This window comes from Lissotriton vulgaris, chromosome 11 (assembly GCF_964263255.1).
Source record: "Lissotriton vulgaris chromosome 11, aLisVul1.2, whole genome shotgun sequence".
In the NCBI taxonomy this organism is placed as follows: Eukaryota; Metazoa; Chordata; class Amphibia; order Caudata; family Salamandridae; genus Lissotriton; species Lissotriton vulgaris.
The window spans coordinates 146,772,294-146,789,418 of NC_141699.1; the positions used below are offsets into that span (position 1 = coordinate 146,772,294).

The window sequence follows — 17,125 nt, forward strand, 5'->3', positions numbered from 1 at the left end:
GGTCCCTAGCACACTTCCTTGTAGGACTGCTATTTATGGGAGGGGACTTTAATTCTGTGTTGGACGTTTCCCTTGATAGGTCACATCCCCCCCTGGCAGATTCCCCGACGCACGGCCAAAGGCAGATTAGAATGGCAAACAAGGTGGGGCCTAGTAGACGCTTGGCGTACACAACACCCACACGATCGAGATTACTCCTACTTCTCACATATGCATGAGCTCCATGTGAGGTTAGATGCAGTGCTGTGCTCCCCAGTCCTAATGCCAGCGATTGTAAGAACTGGGTACCTGGCTAGAACAGTGTTGGATCATAATCCTCTACTGATTGCTATGCAGTGGCTCCCTGGTGTCTCCTGTGTTCCCAATTGGAGGCTGCGCCCAGAAACGCTAGAAGACCCTATTTTTCAAGATGCGCTAGAGAAGGGAATTCCGCAGTACTTTGAGGAAAATGCTGGCACGACTGCGGCGAGGGCAACAGAATGGGATGCCTTCAAAGTAGTCATAACGGGGTTTTGCATAGGAAAACCTGTATGAGTGCGGAAAGTACTTCTAGATGACCTGGAGAGGGCCAACAAGACACTCCGTAAACTGGAACTCTTAAGACCTTGGCATCCTGAGCTTCAGGATAGTTAGCGAGGCGAAGAAAGCGGTTGCAGAGGAGACGGAGCGCTAGCGCAGCTTCGATTATAAAACATATACAGTGAGGTCCCATGCAGAGGGCGACAAATCAGGAACCCTATTGGCTTGGCTTGCTAACCCCATGAAAAGAGGCTCCCTCATAGTGACCATGCGCACAGCGGAAGGGGATGAGGTCTACACCCAGGATGCGATCTTACGCTGCTTTACGAGCTACTATGAAAATCTATACAAAAGTAAACTGGAGACCAGTACCCCAGCCATAGATGTCTTCCTAGAAGGGCTTTGTTTCCCAGAACTAGATCACGAACAGGTCGAAGGAACTGGGTAAGGATATAGAGATAGGAGAAATAAGAAGTGCCATAAAACACATGGCACACAACAAGACCCCGGGTCTAGATGGGCTACCCATAGAATTTTACAGACGGTATGTTGACCTGCTGGCACCTCGACTATTAGAAGTATATAAAGAAGCGAAACACTTAGGGCGATTACCACAATCTATGCGGGAGGCGTTGGTAATACCCTTATTAAAACCGGGGAGAGAGGGTGGGGATATGGCATCGTATAGGCCACTATCGATGCTAACCACGGATTACAAAATACTAAGCAGCATCATAGCAGATCGCCTTTTACGACATATGTCTACTCTAGTTCATGAGGACCAAGCTGGTTTTATACCGACGCGAAATACGACTGTGAATGTATGCCGATGGATGCGATTGCTACAGGGAGACCACTTGGAGGCTCGACAACCAATGATATTGTCGGTAGATATAGAGAAAGCGTTCGACAGCCTCGAATGGGAATATCTTTATAAGGTACTGAGACGCTTTGGCGTGGGAGAGGATTACCTGAGGTGGACGGCAGTGCTGTATACCTCGGCGGTAGCCAGAGTGAGAACAAGTACGCTCCTATCATCTCAATATCCGGTGGAAAGAGGTACGAGACAGGGATGCTCACTATCTACGTTGTTGTTTGCTTTAGTGGTGGAGCCCCTCGCGTTGTCAATCCGGACGGGATATCATTATGAGGGATTACAAAGCAGAGTTGGACGGCAATATATATTGCTATATGCGGATGACCTCCTGCTCTTTCTTGAAGATGCTGATGAGGCACTGAAGGGGGCTGAAAAATTGCTAACGAGTTTCAGCGAAATATCTGGCTTGAGAGTGAACTGGTCCAAGACATGCCTGTTCCCGGTGCGACTAGGGGAGATTCGACCCTCGACGACCCGAGAGGTACGATGGGAGCCCAATTGCATGAAATACTTAGGAGTGTACGTTTACCACACAACGGCTGATTTATTGGAAGGTAATATTGGCCGTGGGATAAGAGCTTTGAAGGGTAGCATGGCCTTTTGGGCTACTCTACCACTGTCGATAGCAGGCCGGATAGCACTACTTAAAATGGTAGCGCTTCCAAGGCTCTTGTATTACTTTAGGACATTGCCAATATGGATACCTGCCACCACCTTTAAAGTTTTAAAGTCCATGATAGTGTCCTTTCTTTGGGGGGCGGTACGGCGAAGAGTGGCACAAGCGACGTTAATAAGACCTAAGGCGGAGGGTGGACTGGCGGTCCCAGACTTTGAGCTGTACTATTTAGCAGTTCAATTGCAGATTTACACGCAAGAAATTGTACGAGAGTTTCGAGGACCGGAGTATAAAAGAGTCCATGGCATGCCTCGCCATATCCTTTCTTTCATTGCGGTGCAGCAGAAATTGGACCTCAGGGATCTAACACAGGAAGAAAAAACAATCAGATTGTGTTGGAACCGTTCACAACGCAGGGCAGGCGTACTACACCCTTATGCCCCCGAGATCCCAATAGGAATGCTGACGGCACTTCCACACGGTGGTGACTGGTCACAGTTACAGGAATGGGAGGAAGCGGGAGTCCAGGTGCTGGGGGACTTATATGAAGACGGCGCACTATTGCCGTACCCAATATTATTAGACAGGTTCGATCTGCCGAGAGGAGGTTTCCTGCTGAACGCAGCATTGACACATGCAATACAGTCACACTGGAGGGAGGGACTGATAGAGCCGAGAACAACAACGGTTTGTCAATATACAATGATGGCAGCGGGGACTTTCAAGGCAGTCACGTGCCTTTACTCTAGAATGCTTCGTGAGGGGCTGCCACCGCTTGAGGTGTTGAGGGGAAAATGGGAAATGGATATAGGGGAAGTCATCCCCGAGACGGTGTGGGCACAGATAATGCGGAGGGCCTGGAAAAGCACACGGAACGCGAGATTCCAGCTAGTGCATTTCTACATCCTCAACCGAGCATATCTGACACCGGGCAAGATCAAGAAATATTTTGATGTAGAGGATGCTGCATGTCCCAGATGTACGCAGGTCGGTGTGGAACTGGATCCTATGTTATGGACATGCCCAAGATAATAGCTCTACTGGAAGGAGGTGGGGACCCTCTAAATGCAATAACGGAACGGGGCTTGGAATTTTTTATGGCCGTGGGTGTTCTACACTGGTTCCCCCATACCTCCAGGAACAAGATCACAAGTAAATTTATAGACATGGGGCTTATACTGGCAAACCGAGAAATTACAAAACACTGGAAAGCGACAATGGGGCCCAATGGCACTAGATGGAAGAACGAGTTTCCTAAATGGGCCAGCGGCGATAGCGAATTGAGATTCCAAACTGCGCGTAGGCAATGCAATGAAAAGGCTCTAGAAACAGCTCAGGTGTGGGACGCATTAGTGCAGGCACTACGCCACAGTAGTGTGGCTCACTGGTTAGAGGCGGCAGACCCGAGAGCAGAGGACGGCCCGGGACCAGGGTTCGATTCCCGGCGCGGCAGGTTTCTGGACCAGGGTCAGCGGACTCGATAATTCTCTCGCCTCGGTGCCCACTCTGATCAGCGATCACACTCGGCAACTCTGGGCATTAGCTTGCCTCATCTTCACTAACGGCCCCACCAGACCGCCGGGGATGCCTGGTCTCACCCTGGAGTTACCCATTAAGGGACCATCTCTCAGGGAAGCCAGGAAGGGTTTCGCAGCGGTCGAAGCGCCTTGGGACCCTCCGGGTAAGGAGTGCGCTATATAAATGCCTATACATTACATTACATTACATACATTACATTACATTACTATGGGACTCAAGCAGAAGGAGAGGAATAACAATAGGATTGGGGACTTTCCCCCGAGACATGACAAGCACATCGCGCACCCAACACCTGATCATTCCTGTGCTCACAACTTAATATGGTTAAACCCAATTGCAGACATCGATGATGGTGATCCAGAGAGGAGGGAGGGACTATAAGGGAGTTTGTTAGCAAAATAGGACAGAGCACGTTGGGGCTAAACTTTACTTGAGTATGGTATACATTGCCTGGACCACATCCTACCCACTACCGAGAATGTAGCTAAGGAAGGGTGTAATGTGAGCTTAGAGAAACATGGGAAAGTTACTTGATTTTGTATGTTGTGTGGAACAAAACCCAATAAAATTTGTTTAAAAAAAAAATGATGTATGATATCCATTACTCTCCTTCTGCGTAATCCTGATTGGCAGTGGCTCACTTTTTACCATCCAGCTAATGCTGCTGTCTGAGTTGATACGATAGCTTCATTCTCTAGAGTAGGGACTTGTAAATTTTGTATGTCTTGACTGATATCGTTGCTATCTCAGACATAAACCTGTAATTTATGGGTATCACAAGCAAGTACATAGCTGTTTGTTGCCAAAGCCTCTAAGCTCTGTGTCCCAATTATTTAATGCATGCTATACCAAAGAGCAAGCGTATAATAAAAGCAAGTGTGTTGCATGTATCAGTGTATGCTCTAAGTCTCTTGAACTGTGTTACAGGCAGTGTATACATTAATTTCCCTTCAGAAGAGGTTTACTTCTATGGTTAACAAAGTAGACGAAAAAGACCAAGATGCTTTGTGGCAGATCATCGTTGGAGCCCGTGTAGAGGTAAGATTTGAATAGAACTTTCATTTTCATGCCCTTTCTGTTTTTACATTATAAACCTCTCACCTCTTCATTCAGCAGTAGTGCGATTAGCCCAGTTTTCTATTACCTTACCATGTACAGCCTTGGAGAACATGTTTAAAATATTCAATGTAGTCTCCCAGATGTGTCCCTTTCTCTTGCTTTTATTTTATGTGTTACATTTGTCATGGGGTTCTCTTTGTCTATTTTGGCCTACAGTTCTTGTAGCCTAATGCTGTCCCTACAGTAGCTCCTCTGCGCCCCGTGGAGGTTTGCGCGATAGGCTAAGCAGCCTTCTTTGATTCACCACAAATTGTGGCAGGATCTTGTATTTGCAACCCCGACGCCCATGAGGCATGCTATTCTAGCGCTTCAAGTTTTCTTTTCTAGGAATCCCGGAAAAGAACAATTTCACAAACACTGTGAGTTTTCAGTGTTTTTTCACGTAGTCCAGGGCAGGGTACACCTTAGCGACTGTATACCACCCGGGCTACCATCACTGGTCTGGACGAAAACCTTACAATTATATAAATGGCTGAAACATGTAGACCGAATTTATCTCACAGCGTATTCTGAGACACCAGAGGCCTACCTAACTTGGCATGGTGTCCAACTAATAATTTGTATTATTTCCCAGTCACTCCAGAATAACGTTTTTTACAGTGAGTAGTCAACTGGACAATTTTTAATCACCAAATATTTTTCACTCACACAAAAATCCAAAAAACAAACCCGCTCCACTGTAGTCGGGTGTCGCATCACACCTGACTACATGGCACTCGGCTGTCCGGGTGGGACCTCAATGATGAAGAATGTCACCAACTTGGTTGGTGAGTGAGGGGTCTTCTAACAAAGGATGAATCTGTCCTTCTAAGCATTTTGTGCACCTATATATCCTTGGCGGAGGCATTGAGGCGCCTCCAGGGGGGTACTCCTCCATTGGTTTGATATTAGTTAAGGGGACAAGGAGTATTCCCTTTATTTATAATTTAATAAAACCTTTCTCTCTCACTGTTTTCCCAAGAATTATACTTCACTCATTAATGGTAGCATCTGGCTGCTGCCAGAAATCCATTAAAACCCTCCTTCATGTGATCTATAACAATGCTCAGAGGTCCTGGGTAAATAGTTGCCTGTTCCAAAAAACCATACGAGCCCATCATCTAATCACCGCAGAATTGCCAATATTTCTTTAATTGGTGGGTGGTGTAGGAGGGCAAAAGGGGTGCCAGTAATGGACTTTTTTTCTGTTGACTTTAATGGTCATATTTTGCATCATGGTTGTTCAGGTGTTAGGCAGGATATTTGGCGGCTGTATTCTGAGACTAAGTAGGCTCAGCATGAATTCTGACTGGCCATGTGCACGTGACATAGTTCTCACCGATGGTGGATCCAACCCAGTTTGCCCAGTATATTCCTCAGGAACTCTGACCTGCACAATCTTCTTCTGTTTCTGATAGTCAGCAGCTAGGCCCTGGCTCCAGGCATCAAGTTCTTGCCTTGGGACTGCAGGTTTCAGTGCATATGTGTGTAGCACCCTACCTTTCCAATCTTACATCCCTTATGTCAGTAGAGTGAGGTTCTGCTGTGAGCCACCTAGTGTGCCATGCTAAGTGGGCCTCTTTGGACACAATTCACCATAGAGTAGTGTAGACCTGAGGTGCTAGGGAGCATCACACAGTGCAAAGAGTTGTTGAAAGGAAAATTAGGTGGAGACCTGCACCAACATTTTCAGTCTTGCCAAGAGTCAATGTTGTCCAGTCCATGTGGGAAGTGCTCTGTAATTGGTGGAGAGTAGATTAGATGTGTTGTATGTGCAGTGATTGAGTCATTCAGGGTGCCTCTTGTTAGGTCCCTGGAGCCTACTTGAGGAAGAGCTGGAAGGAAGGGAGTGAGGCCCATGATGCCTCTTACTCGAGAAAAGAAGCAAGATCCTTTTGTGCAAGCAGGCCCTGACCAGGTAGCTCTCAGAAAACCAAGAGACTGGAAGGGCAAAGATTCCAATAAAAACTGTGCAGAGCCTTCATTTTTTTAAGAGAGATGGGGGAACATTTTATATAGTTTTTTCACAAAATAAACAAAGATAATTAATTAATTTCACAGTTGTTGCTGCCACTCTTGTACAGTGTGTTCTGCAAATAGCACAGGCTCTAGATTTTTATTTCACATTTACAGTTTTCATGGTGGGCAGATGCTTTAATAATAGCTGGCTCTTCTTTCACGCCATACACTATACATGGGTGGAAGATCATCCTAGGTGCTAGTTGGAAAGGGCAGATAATACCCTTAAGAGGAGTTAGCATTTTCTCACAATGACTCCAGAATGTACGATGTATAAATACCCTAATGGTGTTTATCACAGGAATATCTAGGACGCCGACTAGGTACGAGAGGGATTGGACTCCTTGATGGGGAAAAATGGGGCACATTTCAAGGGACTGTCCTGATCATAACCCAGGTAGCCAGGGACAAAGCTTAGAGGACGCTGATCCTAAGTTTGATCCAGGCAATTTATTTTTACGTGTACACTTACTTATTGACATTTTGAGATAATAAATGCCCCCAAACAAGCACCAGCATGTGGTTGCTGCATAACCGAGACCAGTGTTGCATAACTCCGCTCCCTAATCATTCACCCCACCAGTTTATCTTCTTGTCCGTATTATACTCTTCTGCATAACTCCTCTCCCTAATCATTCACCCGACCAGTTTATCTTCTTGTCCGTATAATACTCTTTTGCCATTCCAGAGTCCCATGCATTTCATTGAGTGTTTTTCAAAGTTATCAGAGGGGGCCAGCTATTTAGTGTGATCTCTACCAGGGCCCCCACTTTTTCTGTGATTCCGTGGATTGCGCCGTATATGGTAGGCCACTTTTTCTGCATTCATAAAGTGGTCAGTCAATCCCTTTGAGCTATTTTCCACTATAGGTTTGGTGGTATCCCCATCATCTCAAGGTGTCCTTTCTTGTAATGAGTAGGCCAAGTATCCTCGACTGCGATTGCTATCTATGCAGTTCAGTTTCCAAAAAAGATCCTCTGGAGTAACTAACTTGGATTGCAGACTCCATGTGCATCCCAAGACCTCAGCAAGAATGTGTATGCTCCAGCACCCACCTATCGTGTTCCTTGGGCTGTGAACCCTTCCAATTTGATAGTTTCACCTTCATGTAGCATACCCTATTTAGGATATTAATTTGTAGGAGTGTCAGACTGACCTGTGCCCCCACCTGTCTGAGGTACAATAATACCTCAAACCAGCCCCCCTTCTCAAGCAGCACTTCCTTAAGTTAAGACTTTCTCCCACCACACCACGGTGTTTAATGTCAGAGTGTTGTGTATGTTTGTAGGCTGGTCCCTAAGAACGGGTTTGCCTTTTCTTGCAGGTCTCTACCTTTTTCAGAGCTTTGTCATCAGGTTGGGCTCCTATGTCACAGAGGGTTATTTGCAGGCATTTTCCACCACTGCTGGATGATAAAGTGGACCTCCAACAATGGTTTCCTGCAAATGTACAGCATTAGAGGTTGCTGCTCTTTCTTTTTGGAACCCTTCCATAAACCTCTTTGAGGCAACTGCAGGGTGTTTAGGAGCACAGTGCCACATCTTTATATAACATTCATTTACTGACCTCACAGCAGCAGAGAAAACTCAGTACTGATATTTTTGGATCACATACTTTGCATAGAGTATCTTTAAAAGCGTCCGTAATTCATGTCGTATTCTAGCTTGCGTTTATCAAAATACTCTGGTTCAGTAAGACTTCCATCCTAAAAATGCCTATTGAGTCCTCTCCCGGAAACCCTGCAATTCTTGTCACTGGATCACTGTTTCATTTTCCACTGGTAATTGTGATGCCTAGTAATAGTTGGTGATATTGGACAGGGGTTTTAATTTCCCTGGTCATATGTTGGCTTACTCGATGTCGTGAAAGGACAATGGGGCTCCCCTTCTTTCCACAATACCATTCTCAGCTTTGTGTCCCCGCCGATCCACTGAAAGTTGTCAGAGAATTTGATTGAGGAATAATTTTGAAGAAGGATGCTTACATCATTCGTAACACTGGGCATGCCCTCGAGTGTAACATGTCTTCCCTGAACTTATCTAAGTGTACATCTCATTTTCGAGTCATAAATTCCTCCTTATTCTTGACTTGCACAGATATTTAAATTGCCCAAGTCTTTGCAGGAAATTTGCCAGTACCACCCCTTCCCCAGTAGTTGAAATAACACCGATTTTTGTCATTTGACTCTGAAGCCTAAGTGGATTTGAAATTGCTTTCACATGCGACTTTAGGAAAATGCCCCGGTTTCTTGCGGTCACCCCCAATGTTTTTGCTAGGTTTTGTGCTTTTCTTTTTACTCCACACACTGGAACACAGCTGTTCAGTGTGCAGGGCGTGTGCTCTGACCCCTCAGCATGTCAAATTGCTTTACACCTGATTGTCATAGTTCACTAATTGTGTACCCAGGGCTTGCAAGTTAAATATCAGTAGTAAACTCCAGCACATATTGTGCTACCACTAAAGTGATGTGACGATGCAAAACATGCCTTGATGCCTATCCCTGCAGTCCTGGAAGGTAGTTTAAAACTGCAACTTCGACCTGGCAAAATAAACGCTTTGCCAGGCCTAAACCTTCCTTATTAATACTTATAAGTCACCCCTAAGTTATTCCGTAATTGCCACAGGGTGCATGGAATTTACAAAGTAGGACAAGTATATTTTATGTTTTACATGTCCTTACAATGGAAAAAAACCTGTCATTTTTCACTGTAGCAGGGCTGGCCATCCAAAGGAAATCACTGGGTTACATTATAAGTTGTAACTCCTTTTAATGCACAACTACGGTTTGGCAGTAGCTACAAAAATACTTCAAAGACTCGTGTTAATAGTAATTTAAAATGTAACTTAATTGTCAACCAAATTTTATATCATTATTTTGAAAATGACACTTTTAGCAAGTTGTCATTTTTCTACCCAAGCCAAATGTGCCTTTCTGCCAGCGTGCTCTGTCACCCCAGAGCTAAATGGCTCCTTAGATGAAGTGTAAAGTGTGTCCAGAGGCTGAGACAAAATTCTGTGTGTGTGGAGGTATCCTGTTCCTCTGACAGGGTTACCATTTGGGCAGTGCACAGGAACTTAATTATCTTCAAAGGGACCGGTCTGCCACAATCAGATGTAATTCACACCTGGGCCTGCGATTTCCATTGTCCTGCTAGCGAGCTAGGCTCCACTCCCAATAAGAGAGGAGCTGCCCTAAGAACTGGTTTTAAATGACCAAAGAGGAGAGGTTGCTCATTTCCCTGGCCACTACTCTGAGTGGGCACAGAGAGCTCTGCAAAGAGGAAGAAAGGTTCTTCCATGTTGGTTTTGGGTAGAGAGGGGCACTGTGGGATAGCTTAATGTAAAATGCACAGGAAGTGCTGCAAAAGTGGATACAGTCAACCCATGGAACTTTTATCCTACTGGTTAAGGTGTAGGTTGGAATTTCTCCCACCCACATGCTGGTACTGGGCATACATGTGGCACTCCCATACCCTCTGGAGGTGAGGAAGTCAGAATAAGAACTGCATTTGCTGCTGTGACCATTGAGGAAACTTCAAAACTGGACCTACTACAAATTGTACCCAGGTCTGTGTAATGGACATCAAGGGTCAGTTGGCTGACCCCTTGTTAAGCTACAGGGACCCTAAAGCTGCAAAGATCTCACTTTCCCGACGAGCCCAGCTGACCAATTCTAATTGGACCTGCCATGGACCCTGCTACTGGCTTCTACTGGAGTGAGTCCTGACCCCTACATGGTGCTCCAAAGGTCTTGGGGCCTTTAGATAAGTGTCCGTGTGTACTCCTGCCTATCTGTAAAAGCTGGTACTTGGAAATTTGTTCAAGGATTTTTGCCTCAAGAACTGATAGGCTAGGCCTAGAAAATTAGACGAAGGTGAGTTTCCAATGGGATGAAGAGTTAGGTTGCTCCCTTTTGGGTGTTTTCCTCTGCAGTAAATTAGTTTCAGCGGGACATCGCAGAGAAAAGATCTCATCTCGTGGAGCTCTGTTCCACAACAGCTTGCATCTTTGCCACGCTGGAGGAACCCGAGCTCCAAAAGGAAGAAAACTTCACCAGGCGAGGGCACAATAATTATCGGGTCAGCGATAGATCTTCATCTGGTGTGAATTTTGAATTTCTTCCACTGGGAGCTTTCACCTTTAAAGTCCACAGCTTCACCGGGACTTCGTCCGACAGCTATCCGGTTTCATGGAACCCATCTCAGCCACAACCTGCTGCCTTGCCCCACTGAGGATATTTGACATCCATTTCTGAGACTAAGTCCGAAAGTAAAACTTTCGACTGGGATGAACCTGATCTCTTTATCCAATCAGCGCTCCAACGCGGTCTGCCTTAAAATGTACCCTTGACCCAGTCCAGCCTAACCAATTGGCGCTTTGTGGGTTTTGGCACTAAAATTTAATTCAAGCTTTAAAAATTCATATGTATGGCTCCCGTTATTGGATTTTTATAATTTTGGTCTGATTTTGTTATTTAAAATACCCTTCATTTTTATTGTTTTGTGTTTTTAACTGTTTTGGTACTTCAAAATGCTTTGCACATTTTCTTAAGTGAAGTCTGTCTACTCTGTGCCGTAGCTACCAGAGTGTGAACTCAGGTTTAAATTACTGAAACCTTTACTGGACCCTTTCAAGGGCAGTACCATTATTACTTACGGTGGACTACCATCCACTTGAACTAATAATTAACTGTGGGCAATGAACTCCGCCCCGTTAGCAGAGGTTGCAGAGATTTGCTAACTTTGCATTACATTGAAAACACGGAATTCATGCAAAAACTCAGACTCCGACATCTAGCGAAGTTTGCTACTGCACCCTCAACCCTTTGATAAAACAACTTTATATGCTAAAAAGCATATAACCATAACCAATTCATAAAAGTGAGCTTTGAAAAATATCAGGCAATGAGAGAGGTGATGATTTTGGGGTCCCCCTAACCTAGGGGGAGTACCAAGTAGATGCCTTGAACACAAAGAGCATATCATGCTGAACGATTCGGTGGTGGTCCCATCCTCCTAGGACCACCCCAAGCAAAGTTATGGGCAAAAATACAATGCCAACCAAAGGCCAGCAAAGCATTATGGGGTGAGATTCTAGAGTGCAGTGAATATTATAGTTTTAGCCCTCAGATGAGCCAGGAGAGCCGCTGCCGCTTGAGGAATGTTTTTATATTGGATACTATAATATTCACTGCACTCTAGAATCTCGTCCCATAATGCTTTGCAGGGTCTTTGGTTGGGATTGTATTTTTGCTCATAACTGTGCTTGGGTGGTCCTAGGAGGGTGGGCCCACCACCGAATTGTTCAGCATGATGTGCTCTTTGTGTTCAAGGCATCTATTTGGTTCTCTCCCTAGGTAAGGGAGGACCCCTAATTCATCACCTTTCTCACTGCTTGCTATATTTTAATTTTCACTTTTGTGAGATGACTATATGCTTTTTAGCATGTAAAGATAGTTACTTGTTGTTTTACCAAAGGTATGTGAGGTTTCTGCTTTATTAATTGGGATGAGACGGAACAGAGTTACGGAGCGGAGCTATTGTTCAACTCCGCAGAATTCCGCGTAGTGCTACTCTGCCAACTTCGCCCACCCTTACTAATAATCCACTTTCTCACAGTGACTGAGAAACTGGGTGACTTAAGTACAAGAGGATGTATATTGCATACAGGGAGATTCTACATTCTTCTCACTCATTCCCATCTGAATCACCTAACAAGGGCCCCTCTGTTCACTCCAGTGCTAAGATAAAACGCAGCAATGATGGGCGACGGCTCTGTCTCATTGCCTCACTCCAGCTTAAAGTATCAGATGTTGCATAGTGCACGCTTATCATGGCCATCTTTTGGCGTGTTTCCCCCATCTTTTTGCTGGGGTAAGTCCCTAGTAAAACGCACTGAGTTTGCCAGGGCCTGTAAATCAAATGCAGCGTGTGGGCTTGCAGCACTAATTTTGCCACCCACACAAGCAGCCTTTCAAAGGCTTCTCAGACCTGCCACTGCAGTGTCTGCACTCACTTGTTACTGCCATGACGACTTGGCAAGTGCACCCATTTGCCAAGCCCTAACCTTCCCTTTAATTAAATGCGAGTCACCCCTAAGTTAGGCCCAAGATACCCCTATGGGCAATGTATGTGAGAGGCAGGCTATGTACTGGTGTGGCTAACATGTCTTGATAATGAAATAGAGAGTCATTCGTTTTTCACTATTGAAAGGCTATATGTCCCATAGGATAGAATGGAGAATACTTTGTAATATCTTACAAGTATATCTTCTGATTGGGACAAGCTAGAGAAATGGAGTTTAGTATACTTGAACTCAGAATGTAGAAATGCATCTTTTAGTAAAGATGATTGTTATATTTTGTGTTTGAAAATACCACTTTTAGAAAGTAGGTATTTCCTTGCTTAGCCATCATGTGTGCCTCTGCTGGGTTGTGTATTGACTGTCTGGCTTTTGAGTGATAGAGGCTGGGTATGCGCATTCTCTTCAGGCTGCCACAGGGGGGTCGAGGTGTATCCTGCCTTTCCTGGATAAGTAAGGGTTGGGCTAAATAGACCTGGGCTGCATTTAGAGTAGTGGGAGGAGATTTCCTTGCATCTGAATGGGCCTGGTCTGCCGTGGACAATGCTGTCTCCACCTCTTGGGAAGGTGGGCCAGAAAGGACCAAACTGGTTTGGACTAAGCACAGACACTATCTGCCCAAGAGAACAAAGAGAAATGCAGTATAAATATTGGGGCCCAGAACTTTAGAACCCGCTTGGATCAAGGAACCTGCCAAGAAGAGCTGGAAGAACTGCCAGGAGGAGTACTGCCCCTTTGCTGTGTTGCTGCTTTGCTGGGTTGGCCTGCAGTTGCTGCTTCTACCTTGGGCAGTGAAAGTACTGGACTGAACTTTCTTTACTTGTTGATGAGTATCTCCAAGGGCTTGAAAAAGAGCTTGCCTCCTGTTCATGAAGTCTCAGGGACAGCAAAGTCTTCACTAACCTCTGGGTACCGCCACTGGAACCGTGGGTTTCAGTTACCACAGAGGGGGAAAGCAGCCGACACAATCACTGACATCGCTGTGGGCTTCTGGTCCTGAAGTCACCGCAAAGGGTACTGCCGTACTTCAACCCTGGTCTCGCCTATGACTAACGCCGCCGCCACTGAGCAGATGCTTGCACCATGACTCCGCACTGCCTCGCTTCACTCTGCCGCCCTGCTCTCGCCAACGACCACGTCACCCATGACAGCACCGTGATTTGAGGGCACTGCTTTTATGTTTAAAGTATTTTATTGAAGCAGGGTGGGGTAGGAAACAACAGGGTAAGAAAAAAAAAGGTAAACCACAGGATCCGCACAATTGGTGCGTATGACACAGCAGATACAGCAAAGCAGTTACATCTGTTCAATAGGCTCCATTCAACTCAGGAACACAGCTTTCGCGCCTGTGGTCACATACAAATAACGAGGGGGGGGGGGGTAGGGAAGGATGGGGGAGGGGAGAGGAAGAGGAAAATAGGGGGGGCAAAGAAAAAGAAAAAGAAAATAAGGGGGGGAAGGGTGGAAAAGCATCCCCGCTCCAAAAACCTACCTAACCATACAGAACCCCCCCAACTACCATACCCCGACCCACCCCCTGTACTGTGCCATTACCATCAGCTCTCTCTTCGTATCGACCCTTCAGTAATCCCCGCTATACAATGCCAGCCCCATCCGATCAGACAGGCGGTTCCGGTGGCGGTGTCAGCCGTAGCAACCTAAGATATCTGGGACAGGTAATCTCCCGAAACTCAGAGCATAACAGACTATGAAAGGGCGCCCACAGTTCCTCAAAAGTATCAGTATATCCCAGGGCTACTAAGGACATTTTCTCCATTCCAAGGACATGCCATAATCTATGCAGCCAGCCAACTACAGAGGGAAGTGTGGTAGAGCGCCAATGTATGAGAATATTTTGCACCGCTGACCCCAGAGCAATCGCAATCTGTCTACCCCTCCTGGACCTGAGGGGATACATCAACCCGTTTGGTAATCCCAGTAGAACATAGGCAGGGAACCTCGGCAGCTCTATCTCAAAACATTTGTCCACCTCACCCAGGACCTCCTCCCAATAAGGAGCCAGAAGGGGGCATTCCCACAGTATGTGTGTAAGTGTACCAGTATGGCCACAGTTGCGCCAGCACGTCCCTGGTATTGCCCTGTCCATCTCGTGCAGTTTCTCCGGGGTGCGGTACCAATAGGTCGAGATTTTGGTGAAGGTCTCCGTAAGACCCGCGTGATAGGCCGAGTGGCGTGCGCGGAAGGAGATGTGGTCCCATTCCTTGTGGCTCAACACTCGCCCGAGCTCCCGCTCCCATCGTTCCCGGCCAGGGTTGTGAATATGAAAGGAGGGGGGCTGCAGCATTTTATACAGATCTGAGATCAGTTTAGCGTCCGACGTGCGAGTGATTAACCAGCGCTCATACACCGTGATCTCCCGGTTTGCCGTATCGCGCACCTGGGGTTGAAGTGCCCAGTGACGTGCCTGCATGTATCGCATGCGCTCCGCTTCTGGGAGGCCATAGTCCCGCCGCAAATCCTGGAAGGGGACAACTCCCTCAGGGCTGTACAGATGATACAAGGTGCAACAGCGGGCCGCCCGCCAGCGCTCATAAGCACCGTGCTCCATCCCGGGGCCGAAGTCCGGGTTGCCAATGAGCGGCGTGAAGGGAGAGGGGAAGGTAGTAAGCTCATGCCTAACGGCCACCGAGTCCCACGTCCGAAGCGGGACCCGCGTCACCAAAGACGCGTAGAGGTTAGGGGGTCGATGGGCCCGCTTCAAGAATGGTACTTCCTGTAGCGTCCTACCCGCCACCGCCTGGTCCTGGAACAGCCAGTGCTTATCAGACTCCCACCGGCTCCATTCTACCAGATAGCGGAGTTGGGCGGCCTGGAAATATTTCCGCAAGTCCGGTACTCCCAGCCCCCCAGAGTCGGGTGCCAGCGTGGCGATGCTTCTCTTAATCCGCGGCCTACGGCCCTGCCATACAAACCGTGCGATGGCCGACTGGGTCTCCGCGAGCCATCCCGCGGGGGGCTGGAGCGGCAACGCCCTGAAGAGGTAAAGCACCTGAGGCAGGAGGGTCATCTTCACCGCGGCCACCCTGCCTAGCAGCGACAACGTGCCCTTATCCCACCGGCCCAGTTCCTCTCTGATTTTCGTGCTCAAAGCCGCATAATTGGCCGTGACCATCGCCGGGAGGGAAGGCGCCAACAGGATCCCTAAATATGGGATCCGGTCCTTGGACCAGCTCAGAGGGTAAAGCCTCTGTAGTTCCGCTCTGGTGGCGCTAGCAAGCGAAATGTCAAGGGCGGCTGACTTCCCTAAGTTCACCTTGAAGCCCGCCACTTCAGTGAATAGGTCCAATTCCGCAATGCAAGCCGGTAGCGACCTCCGCGGGTCATCTAATGTCAAAATGACATCATCTGCGTACAGGCTAATCGCATGATGGAATTCACCCATCTTGACTCCGACAATGTCGGGGTTCTGCCTAACCCTTTGAGCAAATGGCTCCATGTACAGGGCAAAAAGCAAAGGGGACAGTGGGCACCCCTGTCTCGTACCTCGTTCAATGGGAAAGGGCCGAGAGCTGCTGCCGTTCACTCGGACCACTGCAGATGGGAACCGGTAACAATTGAAGATCAGATGACGGAACTTCTCACCGATCCCGAACTTGCCCAAGACCTTCTCTAGGTAGGGCCAGTGCACCCTGTCGAAAGCCTTCTCCGCGTCTATGGACAGGAGCATCCTCTCCCCTGGGATTCTGGAGGCCTTCTCGAGAATGTGGGTCACCCTCTTTGTATTGTCCACTGTTTGCCTGCCAGGCACAAAGCCCGCTTGGTCCGAATCAACCATGCCCGGGAGATGCAGTGCCAGACGTGCCGCTAATATGCTGGTGAACACTTTCAAATCCGTGTTCAGCAGCGAGATAGGGCGGTAGGACCCACAGGCGGTCCTGTCCTTGCCCGGTTTCGGGATCACGGAGACCGTGGCCTGAAGAAATTCGGAGGGGATGGCACCCGGCTCCGCAAAGGTGTTGAAAAGGCAGGTCAGCAGAGGCGCCAACTCCTGACAGAAGGTCTTATAAAACAGAGGGATAAAGCCATCCGGGCCTGGGGCCTTGCCCGATTTGAGCCGGGAGATCGCCGTGATCACCTCCTCGACACGGATGTCACGTTCCAGATACTGAGCCTGATCTGGCGTTAACGATGGGAGCGGCACCGATTCTAGATAGTCCACCTCAGCCTGGGCAGAAGAGGCCTCTCCAGTGTAGAGGTCAGCGTAAAAGCTGCGGAAGACGTCTGCTATTTGCACATCAGACGTGACTAAACCTCCGGTCGAGTCAACCAGTTCCTTCACTCGGTGCTGTTGGTGCTGCACCCTGAGTTTGTTGGCCAAGAGCCGCCCGCACCGATCGCCCCCCGTGTAATACTTG

At 47.5% G+C, this 17,125-nt stretch overlaps 1 protein-coding gene across 1 annotated transcript in view; it reads left to right on the forward strand.

Annotated features, from left to right (window-relative positions):
* The window catches only part of DIABLO (diablo IAP-binding mitochondrial protein), a 151,974-nt gene that overhangs the window by 54,120 nt on the left and 80,729 nt on the right, over nucleotides 1-17,125 (forward strand). Inside the window, exon 4 of the mRNA XM_086942969.1 lies at nucleotides 4,479-4,589. Coding sequence (XP_086799095.1) covers nucleotides 4,479-4,589 — 111 coding nt within the window. The remainder of the gene's footprint in view (nucleotides 1-4,478; nucleotides 4,590-17,125) is intronic.